This window comes from Psammomys obesus, unplaced genomic scaffold (genome assembly GCF_907164565.1).
Source record: "Psammomys obesus unplaced genomic scaffold, mPsaObe1.curated_primary_1811, whole genome shotgun sequence".
NCBI classification, from domain to species: domain Eukaryota; kingdom Metazoa; phylum Chordata; class Mammalia; order Rodentia; family Muridae; genus Psammomys; species Psammomys obesus.
Window position 1 is genome coordinate 25,403,130 of NW_026596095.1, and position 20,510 is coordinate 25,423,639.

Below are 20,510 nucleotides of genomic sequence, written 5' to 3' on the forward strand. Positions count from 1 at the left end.
CTTTGATTTTGTGAAAAATCAAATGAAATCATTTGATACCATTTTGTATGCAATATTAAATGTTAGAAATATGTAATATAAAAGTACATAAAAATAAATTTATTTAAAAGATATACAGGCTTTCTAGTAAGTAAACTTAATGAAGATGTATACCTAAATTAGGTAAACAATCAACATACGAAAGTCTAATCTGACATTTCTAACCTGGGGGAGCATGAAGGGAAACACAAAAAAAGATTAATGAATTTCCTCAAAAAAAAAAAAAAAATCATAGCAAGTGAAAGAAATACAAAAATCTCCAGACAGAAAAGTTAGCATCAAATCACTTTTCAAATGCTGCACAAAAGTTCTAATAAATATCTAAGGCATTTTTTTTTCCTTTAGAAAATCTAAGTATGTGATTTTATCTAATTAATCCCATCTACCCCTCCATGCTCCAAGGTGTCTCAAAGGACTATAGCCTAACTCTGTGTGAGCCTTGTACTTTGTCCTGTGCAAACATAAAATGATAAAGTATCATAAAAACTTCAGTCTTAAATATAATGCTACAAAAACAAAAACAGAAAGTTGGGTGTGGTGGTGCATGCCTTCGATCCCAGCAGACACAGGCGGATCTCTGTAAGTTCAAGCCAGCCTGATCTACATAGTGAGTTCCAGGACAGCCAAGGCCAGAGAGAAAGAGAGACCCTTAAAAAAAAAAAAATATGCACGAACACACACACAAATAAACTAATAATATTATTCTGCAAAAGTTCTTGAGGGCAGAGTAAAATCATACTCATCTCTCAATCTTTGCAATTCAGTAAATATTTATGCAAATAAACAAACAATACAAAGTTGATCAAAGAAAATCACAACTACAGATGACTCGTTTGGTTTTATTCTAAAATAGATTAGATTTAAATAAATGGATTATTTAAATATAAAAATATTTTGAAAGTCAGTGAAGAAATGGGATGGCTTGTAACAGTTAACAATGTAACATCTCATAGACCACAAATCACAGGCTTCCTGTCTGGGCTCTTAACCAGGAAAAAGTAGCGCTTACCCTACACACAAGCCGCATTCCCTCTATGTCTTCAGATGAGAGTAATTTAATCTGAGAAGTACCTTTAAGAGCCTGTTCAGATTCAGACATTCCTGGAATGGAAAAGGAGTGAGTAAAACCACAACAAACAGAAGGACAGAACTCAGCACATTGTACCCTGATGTTGGGGTAACAGCTGATTCTCCTTATGTACAATAATATTTCACATTTTAAGAGGGTCAAAGTTAGTTTATTTTTTAATATTTTCAACACAAAAAGGAAATAAAAGACATTGTAAAGAAAAATTTTCTAAAACTTCTAATTATACTAATTATTATTAGTATAATTTCACAATTATACTAATAAATTCACTAAATGATACATTTTAACAAGTACAGCACAAAGCACATACTGTTTTTATGACCATGCATGAAGCATTTACATACCAACAACTAATCAACAACTATACTGCTTTTTAAAACCAGAGCCTAACTCAATGTCACTCAAACCTCAGTTTATAATCTTAGGGTTTTTTTGGCTTTTTTTTTTCTTTTAGTTCCATGTGCACAGGTATTTTGCATGCATGTCTTGTGGCCTTGGAGGCCAGAAGAGGGCATCTGGTCCCCTAAAACTGAGGTTACAGGAGATTGTGAGCTATCAAGACGGTGCAATGAATCGAACCCAGGTCCTCTAGAAGAGCAGCAGTGCTCTCAACTGCTGAGCCATCTCTCCATCCTAATTTACTGACTTTTAGTAGGCTATAATTAATATTTGAAAAGGGAAAAGAAGGTGTCAGATTCCATATTATACAACCCCAGGTAAATATTGCTGCAAAATATCTGATTATTATTCTTATACACACAGGTCATGTCAAAAAAAAAAAAAAACAAACAAAAAAAAAAAACAGAACATTTCTCATTCAGGGTCATAATTAAAAGTCTGGGAAATTCTGACCAAAGAATCTTCAATACTGAATTAGTCTAATTCAAGTTTTATATATACATAAAAGAAACAGTCTATATAGCAATTATTTCAAAATCTTGGGAGAAAAAAAAAAATCTAACCAATTATCAATCTATCCTGTTTGCATTCTCTAAAATGGAAAATGCCCAAACAAACTTTTCTGCAATTCTTTTATGTGTGTGTGTCATATGAATGTGCTGGTATGTGGAGGCCAGAGTACCAGATCCCCTGGAGCAGGAGTTAATGGCAATTAGGGCCTCTCAAAGGGCTGGAAGTGCTGTTAACCACTGAGGTTAACAGCTCCCTAAATACTTACACAAATTTAGAAAAAAATAGACTCACAAGATAAGGTAATTAATTCAATATTAGAAAATAACTGACTATCCAGAATGATAATCCTGATAACATGGGTAGCTACCGCCTTAAAATATAAATCCCAAGTCAGAATGAATATCACAGAATGATGATTATCTGGCACAATGCTGTTCTGGCAATACCAGCAGACATTAGGTAAACAAAAGAAAACATAACTTAAATGAAAGGATAAAAGCTTCATCTGCAGATAATACATAATCCTAGAACAAAAGAATCATCTGGTGAATGGATGAAAGTAAGAATTTAGCAAGTCAACAATTAAGATGTCAAAATCAGTAACTTTACCATAATATAAACAACCTAGAAACTACCAAACAATAAAGTACCCAGAACAAATATAACCCTAAAACAGCTTCAAAACGGAACTCTGAAAACTCTACTTTAGATACAATATAAAACATACCCTATTTTTTAAATATTATCAATAAATCAATTCTTCCAAAATTAATCTGTAAATTTAGTATTATCTCAATAAAGAATACCAACAAGATATTTCCGGGAATCAAGACAAGCTGATTATAAACTGAATACAGAAGAAGAAACATGCAAAAATACTCAGAAAAATTCTAAAGGAAAACAAAGTTGACAGCAACAAGGCCTACAAATATGAAAACATTTCCAATAGCGAAAGTCTGGCAATGGCATGTGATTAGTCAAACATGCTAATCAAACACCGATCCAAAGACACGTGAGAATTAAATATAACAATACAAGATACATTTATCTTACTATACATACAAACACTGAAAGCATGTTATTACAGAATAACAAAACATTAGTGTTTACCTGAGGGAAAAAAATCTTTGCAATATAGTTCAGTGTTAATGTACAAAGAACATTTTAGAAATTTAAGGAAAAAAAAAAAAACAACCTAATCACCTAATGGGGAAAGAGGATAAGAATATGAACAGACATTCAAAAGGAAAGAAAATACAACTTTTAATACATGAAAAGATGTTAAACCTTATAATTTAAAAATGCAAGCTAAAATAAAAGACTATGCAATTTCAGCCTTTCAGTTTTATAAAAAACCATAAAAACTTTGCTAACAAACAATGATGGTAACAACTGAAGAGAAGCAAAATTCTGTTTTGTTTTATTTTGTTTTAATTTGAACCATTTCATGAAGTTAGTTGTGTGTCATCCTCACACAAGAATCATGACAGTCCTCACTGTATCATCCCAATTTTAGTATGTATTCTTTGACAGCAAGTACACTCGTGTTCTTAATGAGAGTAATAACTGGAAAATACTCTGAAGTTTCTAATATCTCAAAATAAAAATGTCTATATCCTTTGATCTAAACCATTATTTTAGGCAATTAACCTAAAAAAAAGTCTTAAATGTTGCCAAAGATGAAACTACAAGAATCGATTACAATCAAATTCACAGAAGCAAAGCCTTGCAAATAATCTAATCTGACCATTCATTAGTAGAGGCCTGGATGGTAATTATAATACAGCCACACAATTAAATTAAAATTAAAACTATAGATCTGAAGAACTTACATGAACTCATATATGAAAAAAAAAAAAAAAGGTTGAAAAGGTGTATGTGGTGCATTCGTTTTGTGTAAAAACGGGCTCTAGGTCTAGTGTGTATTCATTAAGAAATGATTTTTTGTTTCTTTTGTTTTTTAAGACAGGGTTTCTCTGTGTAGCCTTGGCTGTCCTGGACTAGCTTTGTAGACCAGGCTAGCCTCGAACTCATAGAGCTCCACCTGCCTCTGCCTCTGCATTCCTGCAAGAAATGTTCTTAAAGCAGTTATCTCTAGGGAGTAGGGCTTCTTTTCAATGCAAAACATTCTATTTATTTAAAGTTATACCTATATTTCTTAAAATATAAGTTTTTACTATATTCAAGAGAAAATAGTAAAATTATGAGTTTCCACATTATTGTATCATTTCTAGTATCTTTTCCTTAAATTTATCTACAATGAATTTAGTAAGTTTTAAAATTACATATAGAAAGAATAATACTATGGTTCTGTGAGTCTTAAAGAAAAAAGCAGCTAAGTAAACGTATACTCAGCCACACATGCTGCACACAGTGGCACAGACATGTAACCCCACACTCAGGAGGCTAAGACAGGATGACTGTACATTTGAGGCCAGCTTGGGCTAGGTAGTAAAATGTCTCAAGACCAAAAAAATTTAAACATTTTAAATTTAAAAATAAACAAATAATCAAGTAGACTCGCTGATATTCCACCATGTCTCATGTCTGACATGCAAAGCCAATCAACACCTAGTCCAGCCTAGATACTGTACAAGTCCAAAGGTCAGAGGCCAAGTCCACTGACTGTGTGGCAAATTACTTATCTTCTCTGCATGCCTCACTATCATTATCTATAAAATAGAGAAGACAACAGAACCTACCTCAGAAATGTTGAAAGTATTAAATGGAGTAACACGTGCAAAGAACTTAGCACAGTGCCTGACACATGGTTAAGCAAAAATAAATATCAGTTACTATTAAAGAATCATCACCATCATGCTCACATAACTATTATCACCACCATTGCTATTCTTTCTATTACTGCTACAGCCCAAAGTTTTTAGTGAAGCATTCACTCAGGCCTTCATGATCTACTTCTGCCTTAATTTAGGTAAGAGCAAAAAGAAAATTAAAAACCTTTCCCTCCCATCTGGCAGTTCATTTAACACAAAATACAGTATTTTTCTGAATGTCGTCTTTAATAGCCACATAAACACTGATTTCAGAACTGGATAGATTCCTAATGAGGGGGTAAAAATCTTTATCTTAAATGCTTTAATGTGGCTTTAGAAAAGAAACAGTGTTTACATTACATGTCCAGCACTGAAAACCCTACAAGAAAAGCATGCCTTGCTTTGCCGTGATGTCAAGCCCACAAACTGAAAACTGCAGAACAGAGCCAAAGCAGGACTTACCTAAGGGATGATCAGCATAGTCTGGCCTTTGAATATAACTGGGCACTGGCCTTGTTGGCATCTAAAAACAATAGCGAGATCAGTTCAATGCCTGTTAACTAGTAACAAAAATAAAACTGCAAAGAAAACTCAAAAATGGAGTTCAAGCCAAAGCTTTTAATAGTTTTTTAGTTGACATGTTAGTATCATAAGACTCTTATTTGACTCACTGAGATTAAGGTTACGTTCTAGTACCACATATATTCTTGAGAAAGAAGAATGACTAAGCGTGTCCCCGCTTCAAGATTAGATACAAGTCTCGAGAAGCAGCTCAGTGTTTAAGAGTCTGCTCTTCAGATGACCTAAGTTCAACAGTCAGCATTCATCAAGTGGCTTACAAAACCTGCAACTCGAGCTCCAGAGAGGGCCGACACCTCTGGTCTCTGCTGGCACATGCACTAATGTGTTCACACCCACACAGAGCTATAAACACACGATTTAAATCGTAAAAGTGGTGAATCTTAAAAACAGCAAACAACAACAACAAAAAGACTGAAAACCAACAGGAACCCTGTTGCTCCAAACTGGCAAGCTGGTAACTGTAATAAAGTGGCAGCTCAGAGTAAAATCAAACATTCGTAGACATGATCACTGGGAGGGAGAAATACAGAACCTAAACTTTTTGTTGTTGTTTTTGTTTTGTTTTGGGCGTGTACCACCATGCCTGGCACACAGAAACTTTCTTATGTATCTGGTAGTTTCCCAATTTTATATTACAGACGTATTCATTTTATTAAAAGTAACAGTCAAGCCAGGCAGTGGTGGTACACATCTTTAATCCTAACACTCGGGAGGCAGAAGCAGGCAGATCTCTGTGAGTTTAAGGGCAGCTTGGTCTACACACAGTGAGTTCCAGGATAGCCAGAGTATGGTTCAAAATAACAAAAAATCACTCCTGAGTCCTATGAAGAAACCAAGCTTGTACTAAAGTGGAAGCTTCATCTATTGGCTAGCTTTCATAGCTCTGGAAAGTGTTATACATGCTGCCAACAGGGGAAAGAACCAACAGTCTTTCCCAGCTATGAACCCTTCTAGCTATAGTAAGACCAGGGTGACTCCATGTATCCAGTTCAAAGGTTGCATGAATGCTTTGGGAGTAAAGAATCTATTTCTCATTGGATTTAACGGACCCCACCAGTAAGAGGTTGTGGATGTTGCAGCAAAACAGCATTACTGTACATGAGAGGGCTTCCTCCCACAGAATTGACAGCAGCTGTGACTGTATACACAGATTTGTACAAGATCAAAGCAGCCAAAATTCTAGTATAGATGGGGGAGGGGCTGGTGAAGTCCCATCCCCAGCAAAGGAACCTGCTGGAAATGAGTCACTTTTCTAAGGATGCAGCTCCTGAAAACTTGCCTGTGTTCTAGTAGGCGGCCATACACCCATACACATGCTAGCAGCATTAAGATGACTCGGTAATTTTTTTTTTTAACATATTAGGTTGGGAAGGAAATGTAGTAAGAAAATAACAGACGAGTTAGAGGGGAGAGTAAGCTGCATGTAAGTCTGATCAAAACACATTATATTCCTGCATGAAATTCTCAAAACAATTAGAAAAATCTTTCGAATCCTACAGGTGAAATGCCACATGAAATCAGACTCAACAGCAAGAACAGGAGTGGTACTTACATCATAATTAGGTTACAATGCATCACATTAAAAAACTGTAGAAAAGCAGTAACATGCTCTCATGCCAGCCATAAGACTATTTATTCCATTCTTTTATAAAATTAATAAAGTTTTCATCTTTATATCTAAAGACTTCTCCCCACGGTGGTGCATGCCTGTAATCCCAGCACTCAGGGAGGCAGAGGCAGGCAGATGTCTGTGAGTTCAAGGCCAGCCTGGTCTACAAAGTGAGTCCAGGACAGCCAAGGCTACACAGAGAGGAAACCCTGTCTCAAAAAAACAAAAAACAAAAAAAAAAAAAAAAAAAAAATCTTTCCACTTCTTCCACAACTGCCAATTATACCTATTAGCTCCCAAATAATATACCTTGAGAGCTAGAATGCACATTCCTTTCTGAAGGCAATCCTGTTAATGATTCACTACTCAAATACAAATTACAAGCATCGATTTCAGAGAACTGAAAAGTGGTTTAAAGACAAGGCTACACTCTAATTACTTTACATACTCACCAGTGGATAATGAGGTCTGAGTTTACCGGTGTACCGATAACCTGCCCATGGGTCAGTGTTAACATCACCTTCTACAGTCCAGGAACATACTTCTCTTTTTGCCTTTTCGTCTTCTGAAAGAATAAGAGATAAACAGATGTGAAAGTGAGGAGAGGAAAGGATGCTTCAGTCATCAGCTACTGAAGAGCATACTTTACTTCTCACTTGGTTGAACAGGAGAGCCCAGGCACAAATATCCAGTAAGCATCCAATCTAAGCCGACAAGGCAGCTGCTTTCCTGCTCTGGTTACAAGCTTCCAACCCTCTCGGATCTCAGTGTCTAGGAAGAAGCATTCCCTAGACACACACTGTACACAGTCTCAAACAGAATGACACTCAATGGTAAACACATGCTCTCCACAATAATACTTCACACAAAGGTAATTTTGAAGTGTCAAAATATGAGCAAAACCTTCCCACATGAAATCAGACTTAACAGCTGAATTCTATGCTCTTATTTAAAAGCAGTAATCTTAAATCACCCCTAAAGCAAACTTATATAAAAAAAAAAAAAAAAACTTCCTATTTAACCATTCAATGGCTTTTAAGTGAAGGTTTTCAATCAATACAAAACTATTTCTGAACCCAAGACAAAAATGGACTGCATTCATTGTCAATAAATTCAAGTACTATTGAAAATTCTTGAAAATGGCAAGCATGAATACTAGCTTGAAGTAGTTTGTCTGAAGGAGGAACATCTAGGGATGTATCTCTTTAAATCTAGAACAATCAAGATACAAGCTTTTGCTGAGCACAGTGGTACAAATCTGTGCAGCAGTTTGAAGACTGATGCGGAGGATTATGAAGTTCAAGTCATACAGGGTGCTAGCTACATCACTAGATTCCAGAGCTGTCCAGATAGCTCAGTAAATAAAGGAGGGACTTGCCTCCCAAGCCTCAGTTTAATCCCTACCACCACCCCTCACGGCAGAAGGCAAAACCCGTACCCCTCAAAGAGTCCCAAGTTCCTTCTACATGTGCAGCGTGTGCTCATGTGCATGCATGCACAAATACAAATAAAATAATAGATGCAATAAGAAAAAAATCTACATTCTGTCTCAACACAGCTTTTGCTTAACAATACTCCTAGGGAGGCAACAAAGAAAGGAAAGGAAGTGAAGCCTTTCTTTTCTTTCCAATTTTTTTGGAGATTTATTTACTTATTTTATATATGTGAGTGCTCTGACTGCAAGCATACATGCATGCTAGAAGAGGGGATCAGATCCCAGTATTGATAGTTGTGAGCCACCATGTGGCTGCTGGGAATTGAACTCAGGTTCCCTGGAAGAACAAACAGTGCTCTTAACCACTGAGCCATCTCTCTGGCCTGGAAATAAAGCCTTTCAAATCTAAAGGTCCCTGTTGATCTGCATCCCTGCCCTTCTACAAACAGTATTTGCAAAGGAGAATTGAAAGCAGACCTCAAACACAGACCTCACTCCAAACTTACATCCGAAAACTGAAGTAAGCTTACATTTCAGGGCCCGTTTAACCAATGCTAGACAAGCACTAGATTCCTAATAGTCATCAAACAACTGAGGCTGGTAGCAAAACTTTTTAAACAACTTGAAAGCAAAGGACACTGCATACTATTGTTCAAAAGCTACAATGCTTTAGGCCCAGATAAGAAACAGGCAGTGTGCCAAAGAGCATGCAATGTAAGGCCCAAAGTACAAGACATCCCAGTCGTGCACTTCCATTCAAGGGAACAAACCAAAAGCAGTTTCTCTCTTCCCTTATGCTTTGGTGAACTTTCACTCAGAGTACTTCCCACTTGCAGACTATTCTTCCTCCCATGGATAACCCAGAATGCCCAGTAAGCACAGATATCACTTTATACCACCAGGAAAAATACATCTTCTTAAAATCTCTATTTCCTTTTCCTTCAAATGTGGTTTGGCTAACCTCAGATGCTTTGGTAAGGCACTCTAGCAAACTTTATTAAACCAACTAACTCCTAGAAAACAAGCAGATGAGTACATGGCACCAAAATCATTGAGACAGAAAGTTTATACCAACTACCTGCCAAGCATGCACCCATCACGTGGCAATGCTGGATGCACAGCAAGTCCTAGTCAATTTCCAAGCAAGCATGGCAGGGTGTCTCAGGTCAGCCATACTAAATTTACAGCATCAAGAGCTGATACAGAAAGACTATGCTGAAAAAAATGCCATACCAGTGTGGCTGATAATAGCTAACTGTTATGGTTTCATCTTGTGGGGTCATCCAAAACACCTCCAAAATCAACAGGGTATGGTGACACATGTCTATAACCAGCACTTAGAGGCAGAAACAGAGATATCGAGAGTTTAAGACCATTATCAGCTACAGAACAGCGATCTGGCCAAACAAAACCCAATACCCCTTGTGCCCTCCGCCCACAATATGCAGATAACACTTCTACCAAAACAAGAGGGTGTCAAAGGATTAGGGCACGATCAGGTACTAACCAAGCCAGATCCACCTATCCTAGCAAAGATCTCATGTTCTCATGTTAAACACATGAAACAAGATTAACCAGATGTAATTCAGACATTTTATTACATATTACCAAAGAATAATAATTCCAGATGTCAGAAGTATGCTTTCAGAGCACCCAAACACATACTTTCTGAAGTAAAAGTCCCAAGACTAGCACAAATGCTGCATCCAAGGCAGAGAGCATAAGGATAAGCAATGTTACTCACTTGCTTTCTTATGTAGTAACTTGTGAGTAGCCCAGCTTCCTTTAAAGCATTCCTAAAAGAGCAAACAAGAAAATCAGTTTCAGGCTTGCCTCAATCAGAAACATTTTTAAGGACTGTTACACAGAAGAAACAGTTACTGGCCAGGCACAATGGCATATGCCTTTAATACCACCCATCTGGAGGCTAGGACATGCAGGTGGGTTCCAGGCCAGCAAGAACTACACACTGAAACACTGCCTCAAAACATAAAAATAAAAAGACTAAAACACAAGAGTTTGCAAGACAAATATTAAGAGAAAGCTGGGTGGCACATACCTGTAATCAGGGAGGTAGAGGCAGGTGGATCTCTGAGTTCAATGCTAGCCTGGTCTACAAAGTAAGTTCAGGACAGTCAAGGCTACACAGAAAAACCTTGCCTTGAAAAACCAAATGAATGAATGAATGAATGAATGGCAGCAGTTCAAAGTATCAAGGCAGAAAGTAACCTAAGGCTAGGGTTATAGTTCATTGATTGGGATAGCATTTGCATGGTGTGTGCTGCCTTCAATGCCTACTACAGCCTCCCCCAGCCCAGTATTTGAACACTTATTCCCTAGCTAGCAGTACTCTTTGGGAAGGTTGTAGAGCCTTTGGGAAGGAGCCCTGCAGAAGAAGTGGGTCACTGCGGGCTAGCCTCTAACCTGCTTCCTGACTGCAGATACATGGCGACCAGCTGCCTCAGACTCAGCCCACTAGCTTTCCTCCCTGTAATGGACTATAATATCCCTTCTTAAACTGTAAGCCAAAACAGCCAGCCCTCCTCTGAACATCTTCTGTCAGGAAGTTGCCACAGCAATAAAAAACTAATATAGTACCAACAATTTTGACCCCAAAATACAAACAAACAAAAAATGTAATGGTTATAGAAAAACTTCAGTTTTTCTATTGTTTTGCATAGAATCCGCTCCCATTTTCACAGTTCCTCCCTATTATTTAAAGAAAGGACTGTCTGTATTAAAAGCCAGTTCTAGGTAGTTCTTTGGGACATGGATCATTCATAGTGTGGACTGGAGCAATGGCTTAGCAGTTACAAGCTTCAACAGACACCATTTTTGTTCCTAGTACCTGCACAAGGAGACTTACAACTGACTCTAACTCTAGCTCAAGGGGATCCAACACCCTCTTCTGTCCTCTGTGGACACTACACACGCATGAAGCTTTTTAAAAAAAAGTCTAAACTTTGGGTACGTATCTGGAGACCAACTCTGTCATGTGCTCAAGTATGTATTGGTTGTTCCCTAGTCTGAAGCTTTTTTTGGTATCTATTGTTGCTAGACCAGACTCATCCTTAACGTAATCTGACCTTCCCTTTCCATAGCAGTGTATGTTTACTGTCTTTATAAAGTAAATTTTGTAATTAGTTGTGTAATGATAAGGAGCCATCTCATATTTATTGCTGAATGCCTAATCTCTAGTACCGTACTATACTTACAGCATGAATTGGTGCCACTTCCCCTAATATGATTTACTTCCAACATTAATGTAGAAAGGCAGACACACACACCCCACCCCAACTGCCTCATTTCCTCTGGCGGCATATGTAGGGTCTTTAGAAAGCCTGCAATGTCAACAATCCCATGTCACTAACATGTCCTTTTTTTTTTTTAAGATTTATTTGTGTGTGTGTCACATACACATGCATACCCACAAAGGCTGGTGGAGGAAATGAGAACCTAGGAAGAATTTCAAGGCAGTTGTAAGCCACCCCATGTGAGTGCTGGAAACCAAGCCAGTCCTCTGCAGGAGCTGCAAATACTCGTAATACTGTACCATTTATCTAGCTTCCCCCAAACACCTTTTACAGCCCTGTATTAGGTTTAAATTTCCCATCAACATCATTTATCATTTCTTTTTGTCACACGTTCATTTTGGTTAGTCAACTCCTTCTATCATTTTTGTAAAATGTCACATGATATCTGTGGGTAAGAAACAAACAGGCAACACCTACTGCTGCCTCCATGTGAACTGAGTGACAGACAACATGGGCGAGGGTAGAGACTGCTCACAGACGGATGTGCACATCTAGTATGTACTAGTAATCTAAGAACTGAAGAGTTGGTATTCTTCATTGCTGTTTTGCAAGAACTAGTGGTAACAATTTGTCAAAAATATAAATTGGGCAAGTACTTAATCCCAGCATAAAAAAGCTAAACTAGGATTGCCACGAATCCTTAAGGGGGACTACATAATGACAATTTGTCTTAAGATATAAAAAGACTTTGCCCAAATCTCTCTCTGTGTGTGTGTGTGTGTGTGTGTGTGTGTGTGTGTGTGTGTGTGTAATACTTTGTGTGTAATAAGCCCTGACTATTCTGGACTTAGTTTGAAGACCAGGCTGGCCTCTAATTCTGAGATCCGAATGCCTCTGCCTCCTCAAGTACTGGAATTACACCATGCCTGGCTACACTTGCTGCTCTTGCAGAGGACCTTATTTCAGTTCCCAGTACCTATACGGTGGCTCACAACCATTCTTAACTCCAGTTCCAGGGGATCTGATAACCACTTCTGACCTCCAAGAACAGCAGGCACCAACTTGGTACACATACATACAGGCAGACACAATACTCTCACACACGATAAATAAATCTAAATGATAAATAAGGTGATCAGCATCTTGAAATCACTTACCAGACACTAGGCCAGGCTCTGTACATGTTCTTATTCACTGTCTTCCCAACTCTAAGAATGGTGCCTTTCATCCATCCATGGAAGGATCAGGAGCAAAGACTAAAACCCAAATCTCACTGCAAATGCAGTCTCCTCCCACTTAGCCACAGTCCCTGACTTTCTCAGTTCTGATGGCCACAAAGAATAACACACCATTTAGGACTTTCTCAGCGGATTATTTGGCCCAGGGCAAGACAGTGACCAGCATAGAATCTTGCTAAATAACAGCAGTTAAGAAACTGAAATTTTGCCTGGCAGTAGTGGCGCACCTTTGATCCCAGCACCGGGGAGGCAGAGGGAGGTGGATCTCTAAGGGCAACCTGGTCTACACAGTACATTCCAGGACAGCCAAGGTTACCCAGAGAAACCCTGTCTTGAAAAACAAAAAAAGATAATGCAAGGGTAGAATTCCACTTTCCACAGCAGGCACATTCCTTCCATCCTTCAATTAATGAACTGAACACATACGGACAACAAGAAACTTCAGAAAACACAACAATGAGTAAACCTTAGGCGCCATCTCAAAAACAAAACAAAAAACAAAAACCTCTTACAAGTGAAGAAAATAAGGTACATACAACTATTAATTTAGTAAGAAAGGATACCTTCAAGACACACACACACACACACAAAAAAAAAAAAAAAACAAACAAAAAAAACCACACAGGCTTTGGAAAGCCTAATTTAAGGATAATGGGTCTTATTCCTTAAAGAAAGAAATTTCTTAAAAAGAAACTAAGATAAAAATATTTTTTATGTTTTTAAACATAAAATAGAGTTTAACAGTAAAATAAACTATCATTTACAGTTTAGTCGGTGCCTTTCCACCCATCAAAACCGTATGATAAGAACTATTAGTGACCCAATTTTTTTTTCTTTTTTCTTTTTGAGACAGGGTTTTTCTGTATAGCCCTGGCCATCCTGGACTTGATTTGTAGACAAGGCTGACCTCAAACTTACGAAGATCCGCCTGCCTCTGCTTCCTGAGTGCTGGGATTAAGGGCATGGTGTCACCAAGCCACATTTTCAAAAGATAATGAAAACCAGAAGTTGTATGTATGAAGTCACACAGCAGAGAAGCTTCTGTTCTGACTTTTCAGAAGTTAATATTCTTCACTTCTGTTAACTAATTGTTAACAATTTGTCAAAATATAAATTGGGCATGTACTTACATCCCAGCATAAAAAAGCTAAGCTAGGACTGCCACCAACCCATACGGAGGACCTGACCTGAACTCAGTCATTCATTACTCATTCATTCAAATGTATTGACCACTTGCTGCATACAAGTTACAGTACAAGGAAATGAGTATTCAGCCATGAAAATGATAGCTTACCTTCTGATCAAAGACACTGTTTAACAAATAAGGTAATTGGAGGTCATTAAAATGTTATAAAAGTGTTATGGTGTTATAAAAAGGTGTCTTTGTAGTTTGGTTTGGTTCCAAAAACAGTCTGGCCAGTATTAGGGAAACGAAGACAGAGAGGTAAAGGAAAAAAAAAAAAAAAAAACCCTCTGAAAAGAAGCATGCCTAATGGCAAGGGAAAGCCTTACTCTCAACATGGATATAAACTGTGTTTAGGAAAAGGTTCAGAGACAGAGGACAAGGGACATTTTGGTAAGTAAAGAATATAAACAGCAAGATAATCCCGTCAGCCTGACAAGAGCTACTCTAACTGAGGAGCCAGAACACCAAAAGCAGTTAGAACCTCATTAATGAAATAGGCATGACCCAACTTTGGGAGGTGTGGCATTTATAGATAAGATCTAGTCTGGTTTGCTTTGAGTGGTTTGTTTACAAAGTGAGGAATCACAGTGGAGAGATGGATGAATTACTACAACTGACTCAGTGACAAATTTTACAAACTGGCCATGAGAGGTAATAGGAATGAGGAGAGGCAGCATAAGCCACTCTGGCTATTTGATTAAAGGTATAACAGTGATACTAGTACTATACCTACAGGATCCAACACAGGCTACACTCATTCTGCCATACTGAATAAATCTTAGATGTTCTCACAATTCCAAACTACAATTCAATATTCTTTACAACAGATGCCACCTATGCCTGATGAACAGTTAAACATTTTAAGCATTTATATATTTTTAATTAAAAATTACAGGATTTTTCCCCCTTCTCTATCCTCCCTCCAACCTTTCCCAAACCCCTCCCCCAGCTCTTAAATCCATGGCCTCTATTACTATGTAACTGTGTGTGAATGTGTGTGTGTGTATTTCTAAACATATAAATACAACCTTTTCAGTCCACTTAATGATCCTTGTATGTATATGGTTCCAGGGCTCAGCATCTATCTTGCATAATCAATTGGGGAGATAGTGTCGGTACATATTAATCCATGTATCTTTACAAAATGTCACCCAAATCAGAGAGACATTTCTCCAGCCCAGCCTACTTTCCTGCCCCTCCTCCTGCTCTTCCTCCTAGTTCTACTTCCTCTCTCTCTCTCTCTTTCTCTCTCTCTGAGACAAGAGTCTAAATATGTAGCATGGGCTGGGCTTGAACTCACTAGGTAGACTAAGTTGGTCTGGTAAGACCTCTACCAGCCTCTGCCTCCCAAGTGCTGGGATTAAAGGTGTGTGGCACCACACCCAGCACCTCCCAATGTAAAACACTTGTGTAAACTACATTAATCTACTCAGATGGTACACAATTTTCATGGCAAACTTTCGTTTTTAAGTCCAGGTTCCAAACAGAACTCAGGAAGTTAGAACTTGAAAATGTTAACAGTTTCAAGAGGCCCTTTACCGGGCCCAGAGCTATTTTTAAATCAAGCAACACGTCCATGTGCAACGTTTTGGAAAATGATATTAAGGTCAAGGATCATATACTCTCTAAACAAGACCCATACAACAGTGAAGATCTCTTTGCAATGGCTTATCTACAATTGTTAAGGCTTTTATTCATAGGTTTTATTTTATATTTATCTTTTCATGTACTTTATACTCAAAAATAGTTGTTTTGCTGTTTTCACATAACTATCTCCCTCCTCCCCCCCCCAAAAAAAAATAGGGTTTCTCTATGTACCCCTAGCTGTCCTGGAATTCAAGGCTACCCTAGGGATCTGCCTGCCTCTGCCTCTCAAATGCTGGGATTAAAGGTGACATGTACCACCCCTCCAGCCACATAATTATTCAACTTTTTAAAGATATCAGTACTAAACTGTACTGGAATCCTTTAAAAAACACAGGTCTTAAGTTGCAGGGCTACAGGGTCTTATTTTAGTATCAGTGTCAAAGCACCTTGTGAATCCTCACTCACTCTGTCTGCACAAGATAAGTTGGAAGCTTAAGTAATTTCACTTACTCAAGAATTAGCATGTCAAGGCCTTTGGACTCCTGATTAATTCCCCTCTCCCAGAAACCTGTCAGTTTAATATCAAACAATATTTATATACCTGTCGTCAACAAACTCTTAACTGAAGCCCAGTGTTTGCTGCCTTGCCATTATGCTGAGTCTCGAAACATAACGGAACACAAATACTGTTCAGTAAACACACACTTCTGTCAGGGCCCCACTCAGCGCTGGGTTTGCTCAGCTGCACAAAACTTGCACATCAGAGTCTTGCAGCTCTGAGGTCCTGAGGGAACTGTCCTTTCTACTCTGTAGGAACTTCAGGAACACAAGTGAGTCATCTCTTTACCTTACCAGTTCTCTAAATGAATAATCTAAGATGCCAACGGAAAGAATGAATTACCCAGACCCCCCCCCTCCACGCCCACTCAAAGTTGTTTAAATGTCAGAGCACGGTAGTAAAACACAAAAGAAGTGAGGCTGAAACTAGCTCTCCTTTTCTGGAGACTGCGGCCACCTCGAGGCCCTGGCGGGTCGCTTCCGTCACCGTCCGGGATTGCACAGACACCGGAACGAAGCTCCTGGAGCGCGGCCCGCGGCGCCCACACCCGACCCCGGCTCGGGCGAAGGTCGTGGGCTACCGGTTCCCGCGCGTCCCTACCCGGCCGCCCTCCGGGGTGCGGACGTGTGGCCCGAACCCGGCGCAGGTCAGCTTCCGCCCCCGCGAGCGCCGGCGGCTGGCTCCCGAGGCCCGGGCCACTCTGAGGCCGGAGGGAGAGGCAACCGGGCCCAGAGGCGGAGGCCGGAGGGGCGCGGAGTGGGTGGCTACCTGCGAGCAGAAGTACGAGCCCTGGATGCCCAGCTTGATGCAGGTGGGACACTGGAGCTTGGCCTCGCTGCTGCAGCCGTCTGTCTCGCACACCCGCGTCTCCACGGCCGCCATGCTGCCAGGCTGCCGGAGGAGGGAGGAACGGCCGGAGGGAGGGGAGAGAGAGGCAGCCGGGGAGGAGCTCCGCCCGTGAGCCGAGCGACGGGCGGGGAGGAGGAGGAGGGCCCGCCCCTACGCTGCGCGCCCCGCCCACACCGCGCACGCGCCCCGCGCGCTCACCTGCTGCCCCGCCCCTCCCGCCGTCCGGCCCGCCCCCGGCAGCCCCGCCCTCGCCGCGCACGCGTACTGGCGCCTCGCCCCGCCCCCTCGCCGCGCCTCTGCGCGGCTGCCCCGGTCCACGCCGCGGCGGTGGGGGAGACCTCGGGACACGGACCGCGGAACGCCCTCATTGTTGGGCTCCTCTGCTTGGTTCTTCACCTGACGCTTCGTGCAGAGTGACTGCCTTTTGTGAGTTCCGCGTCTGTCGGGGCTGGCCTCAAACCTGACCCTCGAAAAAAAAAAAAACCAATAAGCGCCCGTTCTCCAAAAAATGTCAATGGAACCGAGATGGGACGAAATCCGCCCTCCCTCGTGCCTCTCTTTCCACACCCCGCCGTTGAAATACATAATGCTAGTAACTGCCAGAGCGTTCAATACCCACGGAATTTTTTTTTTTATATATATTATCTGATTTTATGGTCTAAGAGAATTCAACTAGCCAAGAAATGTGGGAGTTAGCCGGGCGGTGGTGGCGCTCGCCTTTAATACCCCACACTTAGGGAGGTAGAGGCAAGCATCTAGATCTCTGGGAGTTCCAGGCCAGCCTAGTCTACAGCCTGAGTTCCAAGACAGCCAGGGCTACACAGAAATCCTGTCTCAGAAAACCAAAGAAAATAAAGAAGCTAAATAAAAAGCTTTTAGAGTTTATCAGCTACAAACCTGTGACCTAAATCTTTGAACTACAAATACTCAGTAGACTCCAGAACTGCCGGTTTCTAACTTGTGTTTGTCGGGGGGGGGGGGGGGGGGGGCTGGAACTGGTTTTATTTGATCATCAACTAAATGCTGTGAGTTTTGTTATTTTTTTAAATTTTTCCACCTTAGTAGACCAGAAAAAGCTCATATTTTCTTTAATAACTTTTGCTGTATAACCGCTGTAAAACTTCTAATAAAAATGTATACATTTAAGCAAAAAAAAAAAATCAGTGACTGCATATATGTATATGTTTGTATAGGACATATAACTATACAAATCCCAGCTTCCTAAACTGTGGCTCACAACTCGTGGAACCACAAAATATTTGGCAATAGTAAAAGGTTTTTTAAAAGCCTCACCACCAGAAGTTAACTGAAAATTAAACAGGAAGCACATCACAGGTATTTTGTAGACACTCAGCGCGTGCATCAGGACTTCTCTGCAGCCTTGATTCTGAACCCACAGCACACTGCATTACAGCAGCCACAAACAACCGCCTGAACACTGCCACAGAAGACTAGTATGTGTTGTGTACTGCAAATATTGTGAAGTCAGCATATTTGGTGTTTCGCTCTTAAGCATAATGGTTTCATCACAGAAAACAAAACTTTACTATTTTCCTACCATCATTCTTCATCAGGTATGAAGTATCTCTTTGGATTGAATTGCCTTAGAATAGCAGGGATAGTAAGGTGGTTAGTACTTTGCATAGTAAATTGAATGATTCTAAATATTGCTTTTTGAGTTGCTGGCTTGGACTTCATTTTAAAAAATTATACAGTGGATTTTGGCGTGGATTAGCCAGAGTTTCCAACAATTCCTAAAACAGACCAAAATATACTTCTGCTATTTTGTACTACATATTTATACAAAGCAACATTTTCAGCATTGACAATTACAAATCAAGATATTCATCACCTATGAAAAACATTAAAATGCTTTATGACCTGTAGTGTCAAATATTCATCCAAGATTTCTTTTCCTTTTTTTTTTTTTTTTCCTTCTCTTTTCTTTTTGTTGTTGTTGTTTGGCTTTTCTAGTCTGGGTTTCTCTGGGTAGCTCTAGCTGTCCTGGAAGTTGCTTTGTAGACCAGATTGGCCTTGAACTCAGAGGTCCCCCTCTGCCTCCTGGGTGCTGGATTAAAGGCGTGTACCACCACTGCTGGCAAGATCTCTGTATGTAGAATGAAGAAGCACATATGTCTTACATGTAATGTGAATTTAATAAAAAGTGTTATGGCAAAATTGTTCTAAGGACGGAAAGACGACTCAGCAATTTAAAGATCTTTCTATGCTTGGAGAGGACCTGAATTCAGTTCTCAGCACGTGTGTCAGTTAGCTCACAACCACTGTAACTCCAGCCCCTGTGGATTCTACTCCCTCTTCTGACTCCTGTGCTCATCTGTACACATGCATATTCTTACCCAGACACAGACATATAAACTAAAATAAAATGTATTTTAAAGATTTAAAAAAAATTATTCTTCATCAAAGAATTGTTTTCTTTAGTGTGTGTGTGTGTGTGTGTGTGTGTGTGTGTGTGTGTGTATTGGCACATGCTTGCTGTGTTGGGCATCTGAAGGTCAGAGGACAGGTTGCAGAGTTCTCTCTTTCCACCACGTGAGTCCCAGGGATGGAATGCACTGGCTGCCTTGGCATCAAGTGCCTCTACCAGCTGAGCCATCTCACTGTCCCAAAGAATTGAGATACGTGTCAGTGAATGTCAAATTTGTATATCATTGTATGTACCTCTGTACTTAAAGTTATATTAAGTATTCCTCAGGCAAAAAGAGGTCCCAACCAGGAACAGTTTATCAAGCCCTGGTATGCTTAAAATATATTGAGGGGGACTGGCAAGAGAGCTCATTATATAATTCCTTACAAAACATTTAAAAGGAAAGACAGTTAACTTTATGGTGGAAAAACACATTGTCTAAGTGAAATGTACAAATCAATTTTGTACATTTTCTTATATGAACCACGAGGAAGTTGCAGTATCCTTTCTGATGTTCCTACCCAAAATACATAGTTAATCCTAATCAGAAGGAAGTATCAAGTAAACCCAAACCAGACAGTCTATATAGTATAAATGACCTACACTCCTCAAAATTCATCGCCTGCAGCGTTCCATACATGTTGTTTGTATATGGCTCTGGCTTAGCTCATGAGGCTCCTCTGTCGTGATTCTTTAAGTTGGCCCTTGGCCCGTTTGCAATAGCTAATTGCCTAGTTCTCTGAACACTTTGCTATTCCATTCTTACAGTTTCTTGTTTGTTGGGTTTTGTTTTGTTTTGTTTTGCTGTTTTCCAAGACAGGGTTTCTCTGTGTAGCATTGGCTGTCCTGGACTCACTTTGTAGATCATGCTGGCCTCGAACTCACAGTGATCCCCATTCTTAAAGCTTGCTTCCTTCCTTCCTTTCTTTCTTTCTTTCTTTCTTTCTTTCTTTCTTTCTTTCTTTCTT

The 20,510-nt window shown here is 39.8% G+C and overlaps 1 protein-coding gene across 1 annotated transcript in view; it reads right to left on the reverse strand.

Annotated features, from left to right (window-relative positions):
* Positions 1-17,208, reverse strand: part of Metap1 (methionyl aminopeptidase 1) — a 36,278-nt gene extending 19,070 nt beyond the window's left edge. The window contains exons 1-5 of the mRNA XM_055628192.1: positions 17,034-17,208; positions 10,186-10,237; positions 7,459-7,571; positions 5,278-5,338; positions 1,049-1,140 (exon numbers count right to left, since the gene is read on the reverse strand). Coding sequence (XP_055484167.1) covers positions 1,049-1,140; positions 5,278-5,338; positions 7,459-7,571; positions 10,186-10,237; positions 17,034-17,147 — 432 coding nt within the window. The 5' untranslated portion in view covers positions 17,148-17,208. The remainder of the gene's footprint in view (positions 1-1,048; positions 1,141-5,277; positions 5,339-7,458; positions 7,572-10,185; positions 10,238-17,033) is intronic.
* Positions 17,209-20,510: the final 3,302 nt, after the last annotated feature.